At 44.4% G+C, this 17,918-nt stretch overlaps 1 protein-coding gene across 2 annotated transcripts in view; it reads right to left on the bottom strand.

Moving 5' to 3' along the window:
• Positions 1–17,918, bottom strand: part of Ide (insulin degrading enzyme) — a 96,421-nt gene that overhangs the window by 8,229 nt on the left and 70,274 nt on the right. For both annotated transcript variants that reach the window (XM_052186654.1, XM_052186655.1), the window contains 8 exons: positions 15,633–15,777; positions 13,109–13,219; positions 11,838–11,958; positions 9,817–9,908; positions 8,888–8,999; positions 5,113–5,280; positions 1,914–2,186; positions 575–636 (listed from right to left, as the gene is read on the bottom strand). In XM_052186654.1, the coding sequence (XP_052042614.1) occupies positions 575–636; positions 1,914–2,186; positions 5,113–5,280; positions 8,888–8,999; positions 9,817–9,908; positions 11,838–11,958; positions 13,109–13,219; positions 15,633–15,777 (1,084 nt within the window). The remainder of the gene's footprint in view (positions 1–574; positions 637–1,913; positions 2,187–5,112; positions 5,281–8,887; positions 9,000–9,816; positions 9,909–11,837; positions 11,959–13,108; positions 13,220–15,632; positions 15,778–17,918) is intronic.

The following is a 17,918-nucleotide window of genomic DNA, read 5'->3' as shown; positions in this document are numbered from 1 at the left end:
GGCGGGAGAGACTTAGATGGAACAGGATTCTCTTAAAGCTGTGCTGGAGGCCTTCAGGCAGTGCCTCTCTCTGTGCCACTTTCCAGGAAGCACAGGCACAGCAAACTCTGAAGCTGACTGTGTACTGTTTCTTTTGCTCCCCTGCCACCACTGAAAAGCTCAGCAATGTTTTTTACACAGTGTGGCAGAAGCAGAAGAAAGGGAGCTTGCAAAGGGAGGTTTGGAAACCAGAAGAGCTGCTGTAGTCCCTGAAATAGAGGGAACGGTATCTAACAATAATAGGCCAAATCGTTAGTTCTACAAAAACACCTTCAGAAATCCTGTCTGAACAGGTCAAAGAAGCAATACACAGTGTAGCAAGTTCACTACCAACCAAAATTTAGGAGCCAATGAGACAGCTAAAGTGGGGAAAGGCACCTGCTGCCAAGTCTGACAACTAGGGAGGCACACGGTGGAAGAGAACCTAAGACTGCACGCTGCCTGACCTGCACACTGCATGCATGCATGCATGCACCCACACACACATAAGTATTAATCAGAAAATAAGACAAATTTAGATAACAAGTCCACTAACCTTGTAGAATTTGATGATATCGTCCTTGGTAAGTGTCTTTAAATATGCAACTTCTATGTTATCTGGAAAGGTAACCAAGCAGTAACTTATAAATAGTTTTACACCTTAAACAGTTCAAAATATTGCAGCGAAAGACAATGCATTTCACTCTAAGCCTGTTGAGTACCTAACAAGTTTAAGGATTTTTACATTCATCTGTGGAAGTCACAGCACAGCTTCTGGTTGAGTTTCGTCTTCCACCTGTTGGTTCCAGGGATCAAACTTAGGTTTGCGGGCTGAGCAGCAGGTGTCTTTACCTGACGCTCTCTCTCCAGCCCAGTTATCCATGCTTTAAAGCCACCAAGTGTTATCTAAGTAGGCAGGAGAGATAGATTCCAAGTAGAGTAATTGTCCGTGCTACAGTAGCTAAGACTTGGCCTGGGAACCAGGTTTGGTTCATACACAGTGAGATGTTGGATCAGGGACCAGTTAATTTGAGTTTTCTAAACCTTAGCTTCCTTACTGGAGATTGAAAGTAAACAGCCAATAAGTAAGATTATAATGACAAACCACGAAAATGATATTTGACAAATGACGGGAAGCACAAGGGTGTCACCAATATCATTAACAGCAAACCTGACTTCTAGAAGACCACAGGGAAAGGCCGAGCGTGGTGGTGCATGCCTCTAATCCCAGCACTTGAGATGCCAAGGCAGGCAAAACTCAGAGCTCTGTGAGTTTGAGGCCAGCCCAGTCCTGCATAGCAAGCTCAGGACCAGCCAAGGATATGTAGTAAGACCTTGACTTAATAAGACAAAACAAAACCAAAAAGCCACAGGCAAGAAAAATGAGTCCACACAGCAGCAACTGACAGGAAGACGTCAGGATCTTCAGTTTGGAGGTGCCAGGAAAGGAATAAACCTGTCTCCTGATTTCTACTGTGGTTTGGCTTTGTTGCTTAATCTTTTCTGGAATGAAATGGGAAAGGAATCAGGAAAAGGGAACAGGAGACTTCAGGACATATAGCTCTTCTACATCTGAAAGCAGTGGAGATCCTGAATTGTTTAGGGAGAGAACTTGCTTCATATAAGTTTAATCCACTCCTCCAGCCCCCAAGTCATGTATGTAAAATAGATGTTCATATGTCAGGGCTCAGAGTCTCGGGTTACACAGACATAACAGAAACAGTGAAACACATAGAACAGCTTTAGTTTGGGAGAAGACAGTTTCTAGTAGGAAATTGTTGTTACATTAAATAATAATTAAAAAAAAACAACAATGTTTTTGAAAGACGTGTCACTTACAAAATGAATTACCACGTGGAGTGGCTTTGATGCCCTCAGATTTTACACTGATTTACCTCTGTCATAATTGTACTGCTGCGAGATGATCTCCCCCCAGTATTTAGCACACTCTGCAGAGAGCTTCTTTGGTTTGTCGAGTCGACGGATCGCCAGTGCCTGGATGTGCTTTTGGAAGGCCTCGTCTGTCATGTCCTCTATGGCCTTTTCCATGGTGAGTAAGAAGGCTTCTACTCGGCTTTCCAGGTAGTGGGGCGGTTTTTCCGACTGGATGATGAACCGCAGGCCCTGGATGCCGTTGGCTCGGCGGGGTCCACTGAAGACAATATAGCCTGGAAGGCACACACAGCCCGTCAGGGTCTCAAACTGGACTCAGACCGCTGTCAGTCTCTCAGAACAAGTAAAATCTACTTTAGCTCACTCACATCTGAATATGACCACTTAAAGCAATATCCTCTTCCTACAGACAGAGCAGAAAGGCTCCCTGAAGAAAACTTGAGGCTGACTTTTTTCTTAAAACAAAACAAAACCAAACAAAACAAAACCCAACCCATAATCCTCTTCATCCTTCGAACCCTGTGACTTTCTGACTCTGATGCCTGAACTCAGGTTATCCCCATTCCTCCAAAGCACGGAGCTCCCTTTCACACCCTAGCCAAGTCCTTGGGCCTTTGCTTTCCGATCTAAGTCCCCACACAGCCTGTCTCTACAAAGTACTGGCTGGGTAATCTATTCCTGGGCCAGCTCTGGGCAACCCGATGCTCTAGGTCAAGCTAACTGAAGGTCACAGATCTATCAATACCTTACCTACTTAGACAGTGCCCCTCCCCCAACACATTTTCTCTCTCCCATCTCCATCTTTTGCAGGCTCACATTATTTTATTTTGTTCTTTCTAGTTCAAAGCCACTCTAGCTGCATCAACCTGCTCAAGTTTAGTAGTGATACCTACAACATCAAAATCACCACGGGCAAGTTCTAGATGAAGACAGAGATTCTAGAAGCCAGAAGGAAAGAAGTCCATGTGAATTTCTGAGACTATCAGAGGTGGGTGGATGGGTGCTATCTTGGGGAGAACTGCACTGGGGTCCTGAAGGCCTGTGCATGGGCAGAGTGTGGAGGTGCTCTCACTCTCAGAGCAGGGCAGGGTTCACGATCTGGGCACAGGCCTTCAGTTACAGCAGCTGGTGTCCAAGGTATCTCAAACTCGTGGCAGCTGACAGAGGCATATTTGTTATGGACCATGAAGACAGGACTACTGGTCAGGTTTGAGGGCAAGAGGTTGCTTGCAGTGTACTGCACCAGTCATTACTGCATGACGTCAGAGTAGCATCAGGCTCTCTTGGTGCATGGTAAACTGCGTGCGTGTCTCTGATGGCTCTCAGCATCCAACACTTGCCACGGTGCACGTGGAAGGTGCAATGAAAGCCACGTAGTCCCCTCATTAGTCAACAGGCCCATTCTCTGGCATACAGACATGCTCCTCTAGTTGGGAACCGCAGCAAACCTAGGTACAGCGGTTTCTGGACAAGGATCCTGTCCTTGTCCACTTTGGTGGTCTTTTCTGCCTCACGTATGTCACTAGTCCCTGATGATGCCAGGTAGCAGTGTTTGCAGTCATAGAAGGCCACTTTCCCAGGATGGAATTCCAATGTATAGCTGGTGGCAGGCTCAGCTTGTGCCACTTGGAACCCATGGTGGCCCAGAAGCAGCACAGACCAGGAGACTGTGAGGCAGGGCTGCAGAGCATGCGCAGGTCCAGGGCGCTCTCACCTGTCAGTCATGTGGGCAGAGCACTAGGTCAGGCCTGAGGGTGTGTGCAGATGGAGGCTCCATTTTAGTTACCAACAATGTCTGAAGCAGGACAGGCAGCCACAGAGAGTGAAGCATCCCCTGTGCACCTCAGACAGCAGCAACCACAGGGTGCCACACCCCGCCATGAGGAAAAGTGGCATTATTCACAGGTGCCAGATGCCTTGCCCTCATAGGTAACATTCCTAACCCATTTCTCCATTTAGCCCTTGGCTTTCCCCTTCATCAGCTCTGCCCAGATCTGCCACCAAAGACACTCTGGGACCCTGCGGTCTCTGGGCAAGTTATAATCTCCAGGGGCTTTGCTGTGAACACTCTCACAGAGATACTGAAGAATCATCATTCCTTAACACGTCAGCCATTTTGACTAGAGCTCTGTAGAAGGAAGAACTAAGCCAGGCGGTGGTGGCACATGCCCATAATCCCAGCACTCTGGGAGGCAGAGGCAGGCGGATTTCGGAGTTTGAGGCCAGCCTGGTCTACAGAGTGAGTTCCAGGACAGCCAGGGCTATACAGAGAAACCCTGTGTCAAAAAAAACAAAAAGAAAAAAGAAAAAAATTGAAGGAAGAACTATCCACAATGTGTCCCTTCTTCAAGCTCAGCGCCCAGCATGGGGATTGCTTTAAAAATGACAGAGTATGAAGACATATACACCCACAGCCTTTCAAAATGATTCTTCCAAGCCATTATGGGGGGTTTCTTTGAACTTCTTTTTGTTCCTATTGTCTGGTTTTTTTGAGATGGACCTCATGCTGCCCAGAATGGTCTAGAACTGCCTGAGCAGCTGAAGATGCTGTTCCCACCTTCCAAGTGTGAACCTCTCCTCATCACCGTAACCTGCTGGGCTCTCCAGGACTTTGACCAAGTCTAAACCGCAAACACTGAGTACCCCCTGCACCTGGGATTCAGGGCACAGTGAGAGGAGATGCCTGCCTCCCAGGCTCAAAACCTGTCAAGCTAAGCTCCGCCATAGGACTTGCTCCGTTGCGCCACCTACAGGCCTGCCTGCCCTGAGCATTCATCCTTTCCTACCTAAAATGTAAGATGTGCTTTTTATGGCACGAAATAAGAATTCAATAAAATCTCATTAAGAAGTGCTTTACCAGGAGGGCTAAGGCTATACTTCAGTAGCAGAGGACCTACCCAGTGTGTAAAAAGAAGAGGCTGAGTCCAATCTCCTCACCATAAAAAGAAAGGAAGAGGAGGAAGAAGAGGAGGGAGAGGAAGAACAGCACTAGCTCCTATGTATGAAGATAATAACTGCTCATCTTTTAGAAGCACTGCCATATAGACTAGCTTTTCACACGGTTTCCCTACAAACAAGGTTTTCACATCTACACATAGCAGGCTTGATTCACAGTGCATGTGACTCTACAAGTGAGAGATGTTTGCTGAGGAACAAAAGCTGTTCCTTCGTCTCTGGTGCCCGCAATCCCCATCTTCTCACCCAGCTGCTCCTTGGTGCGCAGGGTGTTGAAGCAAGGCTCAGAGATAATCTGGCAGAAAAGCTCCAGGAACATGTTCTCCGAGGTGCTCTGCATGTCTGTCTGGTAGTAGATCTCGATGCCACAGTTATTGTGAACTTCATTCCTCTGCTGGTAAACAAACCATCCTCCTAAGAAGGTTCAAAAAGAAAACAGGCTCAAAAACTAGCTGTGGCTTTAATAAAGTCAGTGTTACATTTGCTTGCTTTTGTTGTTGTTGTCTTAGTGTTTTTTGAGACAGTCTCACCATGTAGCTGAGGCCGGCCTTGAAGTTGCTATTATACAACCTCCTGCGCTGGTCAGTACTCATCAATTTGATGCAAGTCTAGATAAACTTGGGAAGAAGGAATTTCAGTTCGGGAACTGCTTCCATCAGACAGATCTGTGGACATGTCTATGGGGCCTTTTCTTGATAGGTAATTTATGGGGGAAGAGTACAGCCCACTGTAGCCCACTGTGGGTGGTGCCACGCCTGGGTAGGTAGGCCTGGGCTGGGTAAGAAAAGTAGCCAAGCCGGGTGGTGTTCTGCGTGCCTTTACTCCCGGCATAGCACAGCTGATCTTTATGAGTTTAAGGCCAGTGTGGTTTACCTAGCGAGTTCCAGGCCAGCCAAGGTTGCATTGTGAGACCTTATCTTAAACAAAACCTCTCAGAAAAGTAGCTGGGTGAGCCACAAGAAGTAAGTCAGTAAGCAGTGCCCTTCCTCGGGGTTTCTGCTTCAAGCTTTTCCCTTGATGGTGGACTGTACCCTGCAAGATGATAATCCTTTCCTCCAGGATGGTTTTGGTCAGTGTTTTATCTTAGCAACAGAAAACAGCACAGCCAGGCCTGCCGTGGAATTCTTCTGCCTCTGCCTCTGCCTCTGCCTCATGAGTGCTAGGACTACACGTGTGCTCAATCACACTATATCTGCCTGCTCCACAGACACGTTTTCTTTCCTTAAAAAAAGTTTTTATTTTTGAGACAGGGTCTCATGTAGCCCAGCCTGCCTTGAATTTGCTACTCAGTTGATGATGGCTTTGGACTCCTGCTCCTCCTGTCCTGATCCACCCAGTGCTAGGATGACAGGCACATGCCAGGAGGCTTGGCTTTAGAAGCCATTTCCTGATGTACACTGGCAATGTTGTTTCTCATCAGAAGAGGAAGGGTTTGCGGGCTGTAAGTTCCATCTTTTCCTCTTCCAGTTTTTCACACATATCCCAAAATATTTTCTCCTTCACAGTGCATACATAAGACTTTGCTTTTCAGCTGTAAATGCCTTCCAATGGAGAATCAAGTGAAGGGTTACTTAAGGCATTCACATCCGATCAGCTGGCTACATCAAAGTAATTTCCTAACACCTTCATTTTGAGACTGGGATGTAAGTGTGCTATTTCTGAGCTTGTGACAATTTGACAGAGCAATCAGGAGGCAGAAGACAGGGACCTAAGAGAGGAAGGGAAGAGGCATGGAAAATTCACTCTGATTCTCTTTCTAGACTGGCTTACTTTGCATAAAGGTAAATACTGAATTTGCTTCTTCCTTTTGGTTTGAGGCTTGAACCCAGGACCACACACACACACACACACACACACCAAACCATCACCTGCCATTAAACATGGGCCCAACTTCAGAGCTGCGTGCTCAGCCCAGAGGGATGGTTCTTGGTCAGCAAATCCTCACTGTTCCTCTCTGCCAGGCTTGCAGGGGCTGAGTAAGTGGCTAGAGGCAGCAGTAATAACCACGACCTGCTTTGTGGTGCCTGGCCATACACAACGGCAGAACTAGCTGTGCTCAACAGAGGTGGTGTGAAGTAATAACATATCCGAGTTGCTTTAGTAGCTACTCAAGGCAAAACCTCTGGCTTTAAAGGAATGTATAATCTCATAAAACAGTGATGCCCTTTAAGTGATGCCCTTTAATCCACATGAGAGCCAAAGTGCTGAGAGCTCCGATGTTTCAGAAAACCTCAGAAGTAGTTATTCCAGCTGAGGATATCAGAAAACATTTAGTTGATGTTGCAGCCTGGCCCACGTCTTGGGGATTAAACGTGGGGCCTTGCACACTCTGGACAATGCTCTACCATTAACCTACATCCCTACAGAGCTTCTTCAGGAAGAAGCCTTGGGCACTATCAGAAGACAGCAAAAGCTTTAGTATGTGGTGGGACCTGGTGGAAGGAAGTTAAGTCTTTGGGAACATATGCTTGAAAGGGATTTTGGGACCCTGGCCACACCCCTTCTCTTTACCACCTGGCTGTCTCGAGGTGAGGGACTCCTTCACCATGTGCTCTTATCTGCTACTTGGTTCTAAGGACAAGAACAAATGGCCTAATACCCAAGACCTGAAACTTTCAAAATTGTAAGTCAAAATTAGCTGCTCCCCACATCTTACACTGGGCATTTTGTCATAGCTGTATGACAGGTTAGGGGAGAGAACAGAGTGCAGACACACCTGTGACATGGGGCAAGGGACGCAGACACTGCACGCACAGGGAACACCAACAGTGACAAATGGCCTGAAGTGTCAACACCCACATTCTTATCCACTATGTCCCCACTACAGTTTCCACACTGAAACCACTTCATTGAGTTTTTGTTTCAAAAGAAGCCATATGGGGGCTGGAGAGATGGCTCAGCAGTTAGGAGCACTGAGTGCTCTTCTAGAGGTCCTGAGTTCAATTCCCAGCAACCACATGGTGTAATGGGATCTGATGGCCTCTACTGGTATGTCTGAACAGAGCAACAGTGTACTCACATACATGAAATAAATAAATCTTTATTTTTAAAAAAAGCCATGTCAATATAACTATGATCTGACATTATGAATCCCAACATATAAAAGTATTTCCTTATGCTGCCCCCATATAAAAACATGAGGAATGTTGTTATCTGCATTTGTGACTGTTCTGAAAGTACTCCTGGCCAACAATTCCAATGGATGTCCAGTGAGTGCTATGCTCTCAGCTGCTGCCTAGTTTTCCTCAGTGCTTACTTTTGGAGACAGAGTCTCATATTCCAGCTGGCTTCTAACTCAGCATCTTGGTGTCTCATCCCCCTGCCTCCACCTCCAAATGCAGAGATACAGACACACATCATGCCCACCTTTATTCTGTGCTAGGCAAGCACTCTACCACTTAGACCACATCTCTAGTTACCATGAAGCCCAGCCTGCCCTTGAACTCACAGAGATCCAATTGACTCTGCCTCCCAAGTGCTGGGGTTAATGGGGTGCATCCCCGTGCCCTACAAGATTTATTTTTGTGAGTGATGTGTGTGTGTGTGTGTGTGTGTGTGTTTGTGTGTCTGTGCGTTTGTGTGTCTGTGCTCATGAATGCAGGTACCTATGGAGGATAGAGGGCATCAGATGCCCTCACACTGGAGTGAGTCATAGGCAGTTTTAAGACCCCAGCATGAATGCTGGTAACAGAAGTCAGGTCTGCTCCAGGAACAGCGCATGCCCGCTGAGCCACCTCTCTAGCCCTCACAGTTGATAGCTCATTAGCTGCATGAGAGTGTTATTCTCTGACTCCTCTATATGCTAGTACTAGACAATTCCAATGTCAATCTCCTCAAAATTCCCTCCTGCCTTCATGTACACGGCTCACCAGCCAAGGAACTTCTGGCAAAGCCACCTACTTGTGACCATCTCTCTATGAATGAGGCTTCCTGTGAACTCTGACATGAAACCATATATTATTTCCAAGCATAATCAACTCATATCATATGCCACATTATTATACAGCATATGGCAACTTACGGTTGGGGAGCTGGACTTCTCTGTACCGGACTAGCTGACTCGGAAGGAGAGGTTTGGTGTGAGCATGCTCAATAAGGGTGTCTTCTACCATCTGCATAACTCCTAATGCAGCCTGGAGGGGAGGAGATACCATAGTGTATTATAAAATACGCAAGCACATTCTGTCTTTTAAAAAATCAAAACAGCATACTGGATAGCCCATTATAATAACAAGAAAAGGTTTTAAATACTAAATTCATTTAATCCTATTCAGATGGATAAAAATTGAGTTTGTCAATCAATACAGTAGTAGTGAAAAGAAACTGAAATCCAAGCAACATTCATGTAGTACTGATGCAGGGAATAAAGGCCTTTATAAAGATGGAGCGGTACTGGAGAGGAAAAGTTAACTCCGCGTCAGTGACCTTGACCACAGAAGAGATAAACCTAAGTGTGTACTGTGGATCAAACTGCCCTGAACAAGCATCTGACCCTGGGCATATGTTTTGGAGGCCCTATAAGGAGCGGTAGAGAGTCCAGGCCCTGGAGGCAGACTGCCATGGAAACTTTGTAGTGTTCTCTGAGTGCTATGAACAAGGCTTGTGATTTGTGGAACAGAGGAAGTACACTTTCATAAGATTATGTATCTAGTATGTAGCAGTGCCGGGGCTTGAATGCAGGCCCTGATTTCTGCTTTCTGTGAGCTGACACCGATTAGACATAATCAGTTCCACTTCTTCTCTGACTGTACAGGCCAGGCAACAGCAGCAGAGACAGCCACAGGCCTTAGCTAACTGTCATAATTCTATTCTTGCATGTCCTCCCGACCTGCCTCCACAGAGAAAGCAGAGTTAATGCTAATGTGTTTAGCATTGTGCTGGTTAAGTCTGGAGACAGAAGAGAGGAGATAATCTCACAGTGACCCACAGAGCTAGACCGGCACCCCGCACCTGCTTTGTTATGTTTCCATGGAGAAGAGCTTCGATGTGCAGCCGGGACAGCAGCTGAGGTATGAAGGCCTTGAGTCGGGGGAGGGTAACATCTGAAAGTAGGAAATAAGAAGATGTGCATATAAATTTAAAAACAAAGCTTTGTATTTGAAATAATTTCAGATTCGTAGAAGACTTGCAAAACTACTAGTGTGCCTTTATACCCTTCACCCAGTTCTGTCTAATATTATCATCTTCCAATAACGTGAACAAGCTAATCCAATAACGTGATTATCCAAGCCTAAGCAATGGGTACTAGTAGACACTGTTTTCAGGGTTCTAGATCAAACCCAGGACCTGGACATGCCAGGCAGGCTCTACCACTCAGCTGCATGCCCAGCTGCACACACTGTTAACCAGGGGACAGGCTTTTTTTGTATTTTTTGTTTTTTGTTGTTTGTTTTTTGATACAGGGTCACACTGTGTAGCCCCGGCTGGCCTAGAACTTGCTAAGTGGACCAGGCTGTCCTTGAACACACCTGGATCTACCAGTCTCTGCACCAGAGTGCTAGGATAAGGTGTGTCCCATCAATTCTGGCCTTGGTTTCATTTTTACACTAATGTCCTTTTTCTGTCCAAGATCTAATCTATACTCTTATATAGCAATTATCTGTCACACACCCTCACCGTCTCTCACTGGAGATAGTTCATCAGAACTCCTTCATTTATCTAGGGTCTTCTCAAGGTCATATTACATGTATGTAGTAGCAGGGAGATGCAAGAGGGAGGCAATGTGCATCAGACATGTGCACAGACGTGTCCTGGCACTGGATATTTCCCACAGGCTGCTTGGCTAAGATGGTGTCTGCAGTGCTTTCATTGTAAATGTATTGCTTGACTCTGGGTAATAAGAGTGAGTTATGCATGTTCCATGAGCAACTTGGAAGTGCCCACCACCAAAGAACACACACACACACACACACACACTTCCCTCAAATTTTTAAATTAAAAAATTATTACATTGGGGTTGGAGAGATGGCTCAGTGGATAAGGGCACTGGATGCTCTCCCAGAGGTCCTGAGTTCAATTCCCAGCAACCACATGGTGGCTCCAAATCATCTATAATAGAATCTGATGCCTTCTTCTGGTGTTTCTGATGACAGCAGCATTGTACTCACATAAATAAAATAAATAAATGAATCTTAAAAAAAATTATTACATTAACCATTCATTCATCCATCCATCCATCCATCCATCCATCCATCCATCCATCCATCCATCCATCCATCTAGTGTGTGTGGTGGTCCAGGGTGGAGAATGGCAGCTCATGTATGTGGTAAGAGACGAATGCACGGGGTGGGTAAGATGTGGGAAGGACAATATACAGTGCCAGTTCTCTCCTCCTACCACATGGGCATCCAACTCCAGGCATCAGGCTTGGTGGCCAGCACGTTTACCCTTATAATCTCACTGACTGCATTTCCCTCAAATTGTCACTAATCTTAGCATCTGTAGGTGCGCACTGCCTGTGGCAATTGTTATTACAGTATCCCAATAGTAATTTTCCTACTTCTCCCATTCCTTTTCCACATACTGGTCCTTCTTTAGGAAGATATTAAGTTAATTAATTAAAAATCTATGATAGGTCAGGCATTTTACAGATACTACCTTTCAATCCAAAAGTATGTGCAACTATCTTAACACACACACACACACCCTTGAAGTCTTATCTACCTAAGTCTAAATCGTATGTGAAATCACGGAGCTGAAAGTCACTGAGAACTGGGACATGGCCCACTCCCACTGCGCTGCCTTGGGAATCTCTTCTCTGACACTCACCTGCTCCGTCTCCATCGAAATGATCGTCCGACTTGTGCTTCTCAACCCTGGTCCCTGATCCAGAAATCCTCCTAACCGACCACCACTTACTACTCTATAGGCGGGCTAGGTTTGTACAACAGTTGGCGACTGTCACTGGGCCATACTGACCTCCCTTAGACAGGGGAATGACTAGGATAGAAAGTGAAGTAGGAGTGGCTCACCGTCGAGGGCTTCCTTTAACTCATCTTTAGTCCAGGCCACTTCGGTCATGAGCAGGCGGAGGTAGTACATGGCGTGCTGGTGAGGCTGCTCAGCCCGGAAATTATTAAGAGACCGCATATACTAGGGAGGGAAAACAGGTTCATTAACTTTCAGTCGACTTAGAAAATCAGCTCCAGTCCAACTTCTCTTACATCAGTGGTGTGACTGGAAGTCAGGGTTCTGTTTTGTTTCCCATCTATGCAGTTAAGAACAGTACCTATCCTGCGCTGGTTCTTAAACTAAGAAACACACGCTTTCATTGACCAGGCCGAGTCTCTACCTCTAACATACGTCTACATGCCTTCACTATGGGACATCTTTCATGCCTCAGAAAGTAATCCCCAGGCTGCAGGGATCCTCAGATACTGCATATCATCAAAGTCTCCAGAAGCAAGTAGCATGGGTAGTAGCTACTGGATGCTCAACTGAAAATCCTCCAGTGGGCAGCCTCTGACTGAGATGAAGGTCGGGATGGAAACTATAGAGTCTCTCACTGGAGCTTCCCCCAGAGTCAGAGCCGTAGCTCTAGTAGGTTTCCAAGCTGACAGGCACGGCAAACAGCTAGTGGGTTTGGCTTTCTAAGTAGAAAGCAGGATTTAGCAAAGATGGTGTGAGATAACTGCACCAGCGTCATGAGTGCATTTTTTTAAAATCCTCTCTCCATTATTAGCATATTTTATAATATAACAATATAGGGACTGGAGAGATGGCTCAGTGGTTAAAAGCACTGCCTGCTTTTCCAGAGGACCAGTGTTCAATTTCTAGCACCCACATGGAAGCTCATAATTGTCTATAACTCCAGTTCAAGGGATCTGATACCTTCATGTAGACATATATACAGGTAAAACACAAATGCGCATGAAATAAAAGTAAATTACTTTTTTAAAATATGGCAATATGGGGCTGGAGAGATGGCTCAATAGTTAAGAGCACTGATTGCTCTTCCAAAGGTCCTGAGTTCAAATCCCAGCAACCACACGGTGGCTCACAACCATCTGTTATGAGATCTGATGCCCTCTTCTGGTGTGTCTAAAGACAGCTACAGTGTACTTACATATAATAATAAATAAATCTTTGGGCTAGAGTGAGCAGAGGTCCTGAGTTCAATTCCCAGCAACCACATGATAGCTCACAGCCATCTATCTGTACAGCTATAGTATACTCATATACATAAAAAATATGGCAATATAAGTGTATTAATAAAATTATAAAAGCATGTTATAAGACTTACCGCCTCTTTGATAATCTCAAATCTTTTTTTATCAATCTCAAAAGTAGCCATTTTCTCTGTGATCTTCTTTAGCAAAATTGGCTGTTTGTCATTGTAACCTTTCACTGAGAGCTACGGAAAGAGGTGAAGGTATTAAAAAAATAAAAGAGCTTCATTTTAAGCTTGGTTTTAAAAACACTTTGAAAATCCCAATACTAGGTATATTAAGTAGAAAACAAGGAACTCAATAAGCTTAATTTAATACTAATCACCTGCATATTAACATCTTTCCCCAAATAAAGTCGATAGTAGGTGAACTCCGCTGATGCCTAACTATAGTGGCACCTCTCATACCGTAACACACCGTTCTCACACTACCAAGCTTAGTTACAGAATGCACTTTATGTTCCGTCTATTTCTTTTTGGTGTTGGAGACTGAACTCCAGGGCCACACTAAGTGTGCTTCACCATGGAGCAGTCTGCAAAGCCCTAAATCTTATCTTAAGAAAGACTCTCCAATGAACAGTGAGTCAAAAACCCCAGGAGACTGCTACCTAGCTAGCTACTGCACACATTCCAGAACTGTTTAGAAATAGTTAAATAATCAGCTGTGCTGGAAGAGACGAGGAGGGGAGACAGCTCCATGTCTCAGGGCAGCCTGGATTCCGCAGCCCCTCCCAGGCTAGTCACACAGCAGGACCCCATCTCAACTTCCTGCCTCCTCTAAGGGGGAAAAATCATCTTTGGAAAAGTCAGGCAGCCCTATTTTATTCCACAGCCTAATGCTACTGTCATTCTGTGTTATCCAACAAGGAACCTGCTTTTTTATGAATTCTGCTGATGTTCTAAATGCCAATGGCAAATAAATTTGCAGGGAAAATATATTGTATATACTGTGAGGACTTCACCTGAGAATCATTTAACAGCCTCAGAAAGCCTCACAGAGGAGGAAAGGCCACGATTACATCTATGTACAGCCCCTGGAGCAACACAAGACGCACTACGAGGAGAGCGACCCTGTGAGGCTCCTGACGGGCAGGAACCGCAGCAGCAGTAGCAGCAGCTGTGATCCCTGAGCAGAGAGCATGCTGTGGACCATACGAACCACAACCAGGAAGCCAGCTTTACCACGGTATATGTTAATACTCTGTGGAAAGGCGCTAGGGAAAAACAAACTAGACAATTACTTATACTTGTGCTTAATTTTGACCTTTGAGTCTCTCAGCCTGTGGAATCTGAGAATGGTTAGACAGAATCTATTCTTACACATAAAGCAACAGCTACCTGAAAAATAATTTTGGTAAAAAGAAAAAGAGACACAAGTGGAAAACAAATGCAATTTAAAGCCCTTGTGTCAGATTTGGGACATGCTCTCAGTTGTTACTGAGCACGTGGTTCCCAGACCATGGGAATGATGTGTGCCTCTGAACGGATGCTATTTTGGAACTGAGATATCATCAAACGTAGGATGTACGTATAACACATGTAAAACAGTTAATGAAACATCCAGGTGGACCTGAACACAGGAACATTCTGCCACTATCCATAGTAATCAAAGATGTTTATGTATTAGTAAAATTCAAGCACCACAATAATAACAAATAGCTTTTATTATAAATAGAAGAGGACTCAAATACAAGGGGGAAAAACGTGCTTTTAAGATTAGTATGTTAAATATCTCAAACAAAACATGCACATACATGTAGCACACATACATGGGCACAAGATGCACTGAATTTTCCCAATCATTTATTAGTAGGCTAATACTATTTTGAACCCTTCGGTCATTTGAAAGGTGCAAGGAAGAAAACCATCAACCTTCCTATTTAAAGATGCACAGGTTAATAGTTCTCCCAAGCTCTACAGACAGCTTCCGACAGTGTGCTGCCTCTTCTCTGGTGTGCATTTACTTACAAGTATTGCATTCATTCCTGATGCAATGGCATAGCTCAAACCTGACAGGTGTGCTGCATATGTATACTCTTTTAAATCGTCCTTCAATAACCTGATGAACAGGTAGGTCATGTTGCAATGGAGAGGATCAGCATAAATGTAGCGACTAACAAAAAAAAAAACAAAACAAAACAGAAGAGATGCTTTGATACCTCAGGTGTGGCATGGCAACAAAGAAACATGACCGAAGAGTATGGATATGCAGCCTCGCGACCTGACCTCTAAGGAAGAGGATAGGCCAGCCTCGCGCCTTACAAAGAGAGGACTTCATTCTGTTTTTCTGAAGCTCAAGATTTCAGATACAGAATGGGTGAGCGCTAAACCTAGATCGGGCACAGTTTTGAATGAGGAGAAAAATATGACATTCTGATGAAAGATGTTAAAAAAAAAATCAAGGAAACTCTGCATACTATGAATGGAATACAGTGGAATGTTAGAATAATAGCTAACTTAAAAATTAAATGAAGAGAAAATATGGAGAGCAGTAAAATTTTTTTTAAGAAATTAAACTCATACCCACAATTTAAAATGCTTCCATCAAATCAATATAAAACTGTGGATGAGTGGAAGGCGCTAGGACATGGGTACTTACATACATCCCATAGATGGTATTTTGGAGGTCATAGCTCAGGCCTGCTAGCTCTGCTGCATATGCATACTCGTTGAGTGAGTCTTTGAGGAGCTCAAGGTACAAATAGGCCATGTTACAGTGCAAGGGGTCCACATAAGCAAACGGGCTGGAAGGAAACATTGACACAAAGAGCTGATTTATTACTTCCCAACGTGCTGCGGCCTTTGAGACGGGTGCAGAAACTCAATCACGGTTTATATAATTTCCCAACGTCAAGGTTGAATTCTTGGACCTGTTTCTTTCAAGGAGAAAAAGGTCTACGAGAAAGGATGTCAGATATCTACGGGAGTGTGTGTATGGGAGGCAGTGAAGAGGAGCTGACGGTCTCAAGGCGGTGTAGCACTGACAAGTCAGAAAGGAGTACAGAAATAGGAGACTGGAAAACCTGTGCACGCTAACTGCATGACCTTAAAAGAGAAAGACTGAAGAGAATTGTGGCAGTCTTAGCTTACCCCTAACCAATAAAGCTAGAAGAAAACTGGAACATTAATAAAGTTCATCATATAACTGCAGCTAGAATTAGAAACAAATGACAATAGGAAAATATTTGTGAGAATACATGAAAATATTTATATGAATATTTTATATAAATATTTATAGAAAATATAAATAGAAAAATATTTATGAAAAGAGAAGACAAATAATAGCATATAACAGCTAAATAGAAGCAGATAGCAACTTTCCATCTCTCAGACAGGAAACTATTTCCCCCTGGGGACCTGGGTTGTCAGCAGTGGAGTTTGGGATTCAAATTTAGTTAATTAACCCACTTAGTTGACTCTAGAACACTGCTCACTTTTATCAGCACTAGGGAAAGAGCCCTGAATTCAACAATATGTTATTACACGCTGTCTGTCTACAGAGCTCCTCTCTAGTGCAAAACCCCTGTGTGCTCGGGGCTTAGAGTAACTGGGGGGCAAGCACAGGCTGAAGTCTGCTCTGCCAGGTGGTGAAGGGCTATGAACAATGATGGATGGGGGAGGCAGGGACAAAAACACTCCATTAGGTGAGATAGTTAATCAGGCCATGGTGACAGGGCCAGCTGGGCCAGTCCCTAAAGCAAGCAGGGGTAAGTCTTGGGGAGATCTGACAGGCAGACAGGAGCACCTTCCTGACTACTGCTCCAGACCCAAGGAACGTGCTTTATTCTATTTGTAGCACAGTTACTACACCACACTACACTACAAATCTATGTTTATCCAAGTTAATAATAAAGCAAAAATACAGAAAAATGCTTAGGTACTTACAAAGTTAAAACCAAAGGAAAAAATTTAAATTTAGTTGCCATTAATTCTTTTTTTTTTAAAGTGTGTGTGTGTGCATGCGCACATCTATTATCCTTTATATGGCATGCATATATAATTCATAGGTCAGCTTGTGGTAGCTACTTTCTTCCTCCCATGTGAAGCCCAGGGACTGAACTCAGTCTGTCAGTCTTGGGGCAACACCTGTACCTGCTAAGCCATCTCTCTGATTTTGGTTTAATTTTCTTACAGTAATGGAATGGAATGAAAAAGGTTCTTTAGTCATTGAACAACTTTACACTTAAACACATACTCTCTCTCTCTCTCTCTCTCTCTCACACACACACACACACACACACACAGAGAGAGAGAGAGAGAGAGAGAGAGACAGAGAGGGGGAGAGAGAGGGAGAGAGAGAGAGAGGGAGAGGGAGGGAGGGAGAGAGGGAGAGAGAGGGGGGGAGTGCACTAGTACCCATCAAACAAAAGTAAGACCGTGACAAAGTCATCTCTTTGGCAACTAGAGCTGTCCATGAGGGGCTGAAAGTCAGGCACTGAGATTAGAGGTTCAATGTTATATGACCCAAGTCAAGAAGAGAATTACAAGTATCCTAAAGCACCAGGTCATACAAATATGTGCTAGGGTACTGGAGTAGGCCTAAAATTTATTTTATTTTATTTTTTAAAGATTTATTTATTTATTATATGTAAGTACATTTTAGCTGTCTTTAGAAACTCCAGAAGAGGGCATCAGATCTCATTACAGATGGTTATAAAGCCACCCTGTGGTTGCTGAGATTTGAACTCAGGACCTTCAGAAGAGCAGTCAGTGCTCTTAACTGCTGAGCCATCTCTCCAGCCCAAAACTTAATTTTTAAGAGATACCACAATTCCACTGGAATATGTAAATTCTGGCTCCAATACATTACAGTCAGATACTATACAGAAACATATAAGGTGAAAGGGCACACACAACACACTTACACAATCCTTTTCTTTTTTTT

The sequence above is a fragment of the Apodemus sylvaticus genome, chromosome 1, assembly GCF_947179515.1.
Source record: "Apodemus sylvaticus chromosome 1, mApoSyl1.1, whole genome shotgun sequence".
Classification (NCBI taxonomy): domain Eukaryota; kingdom Metazoa; phylum Chordata; class Mammalia; order Rodentia; family Muridae; genus Apodemus; species Apodemus sylvaticus.
This window is presented reverse-complemented; position numbering and strand designations above follow the sequence as displayed.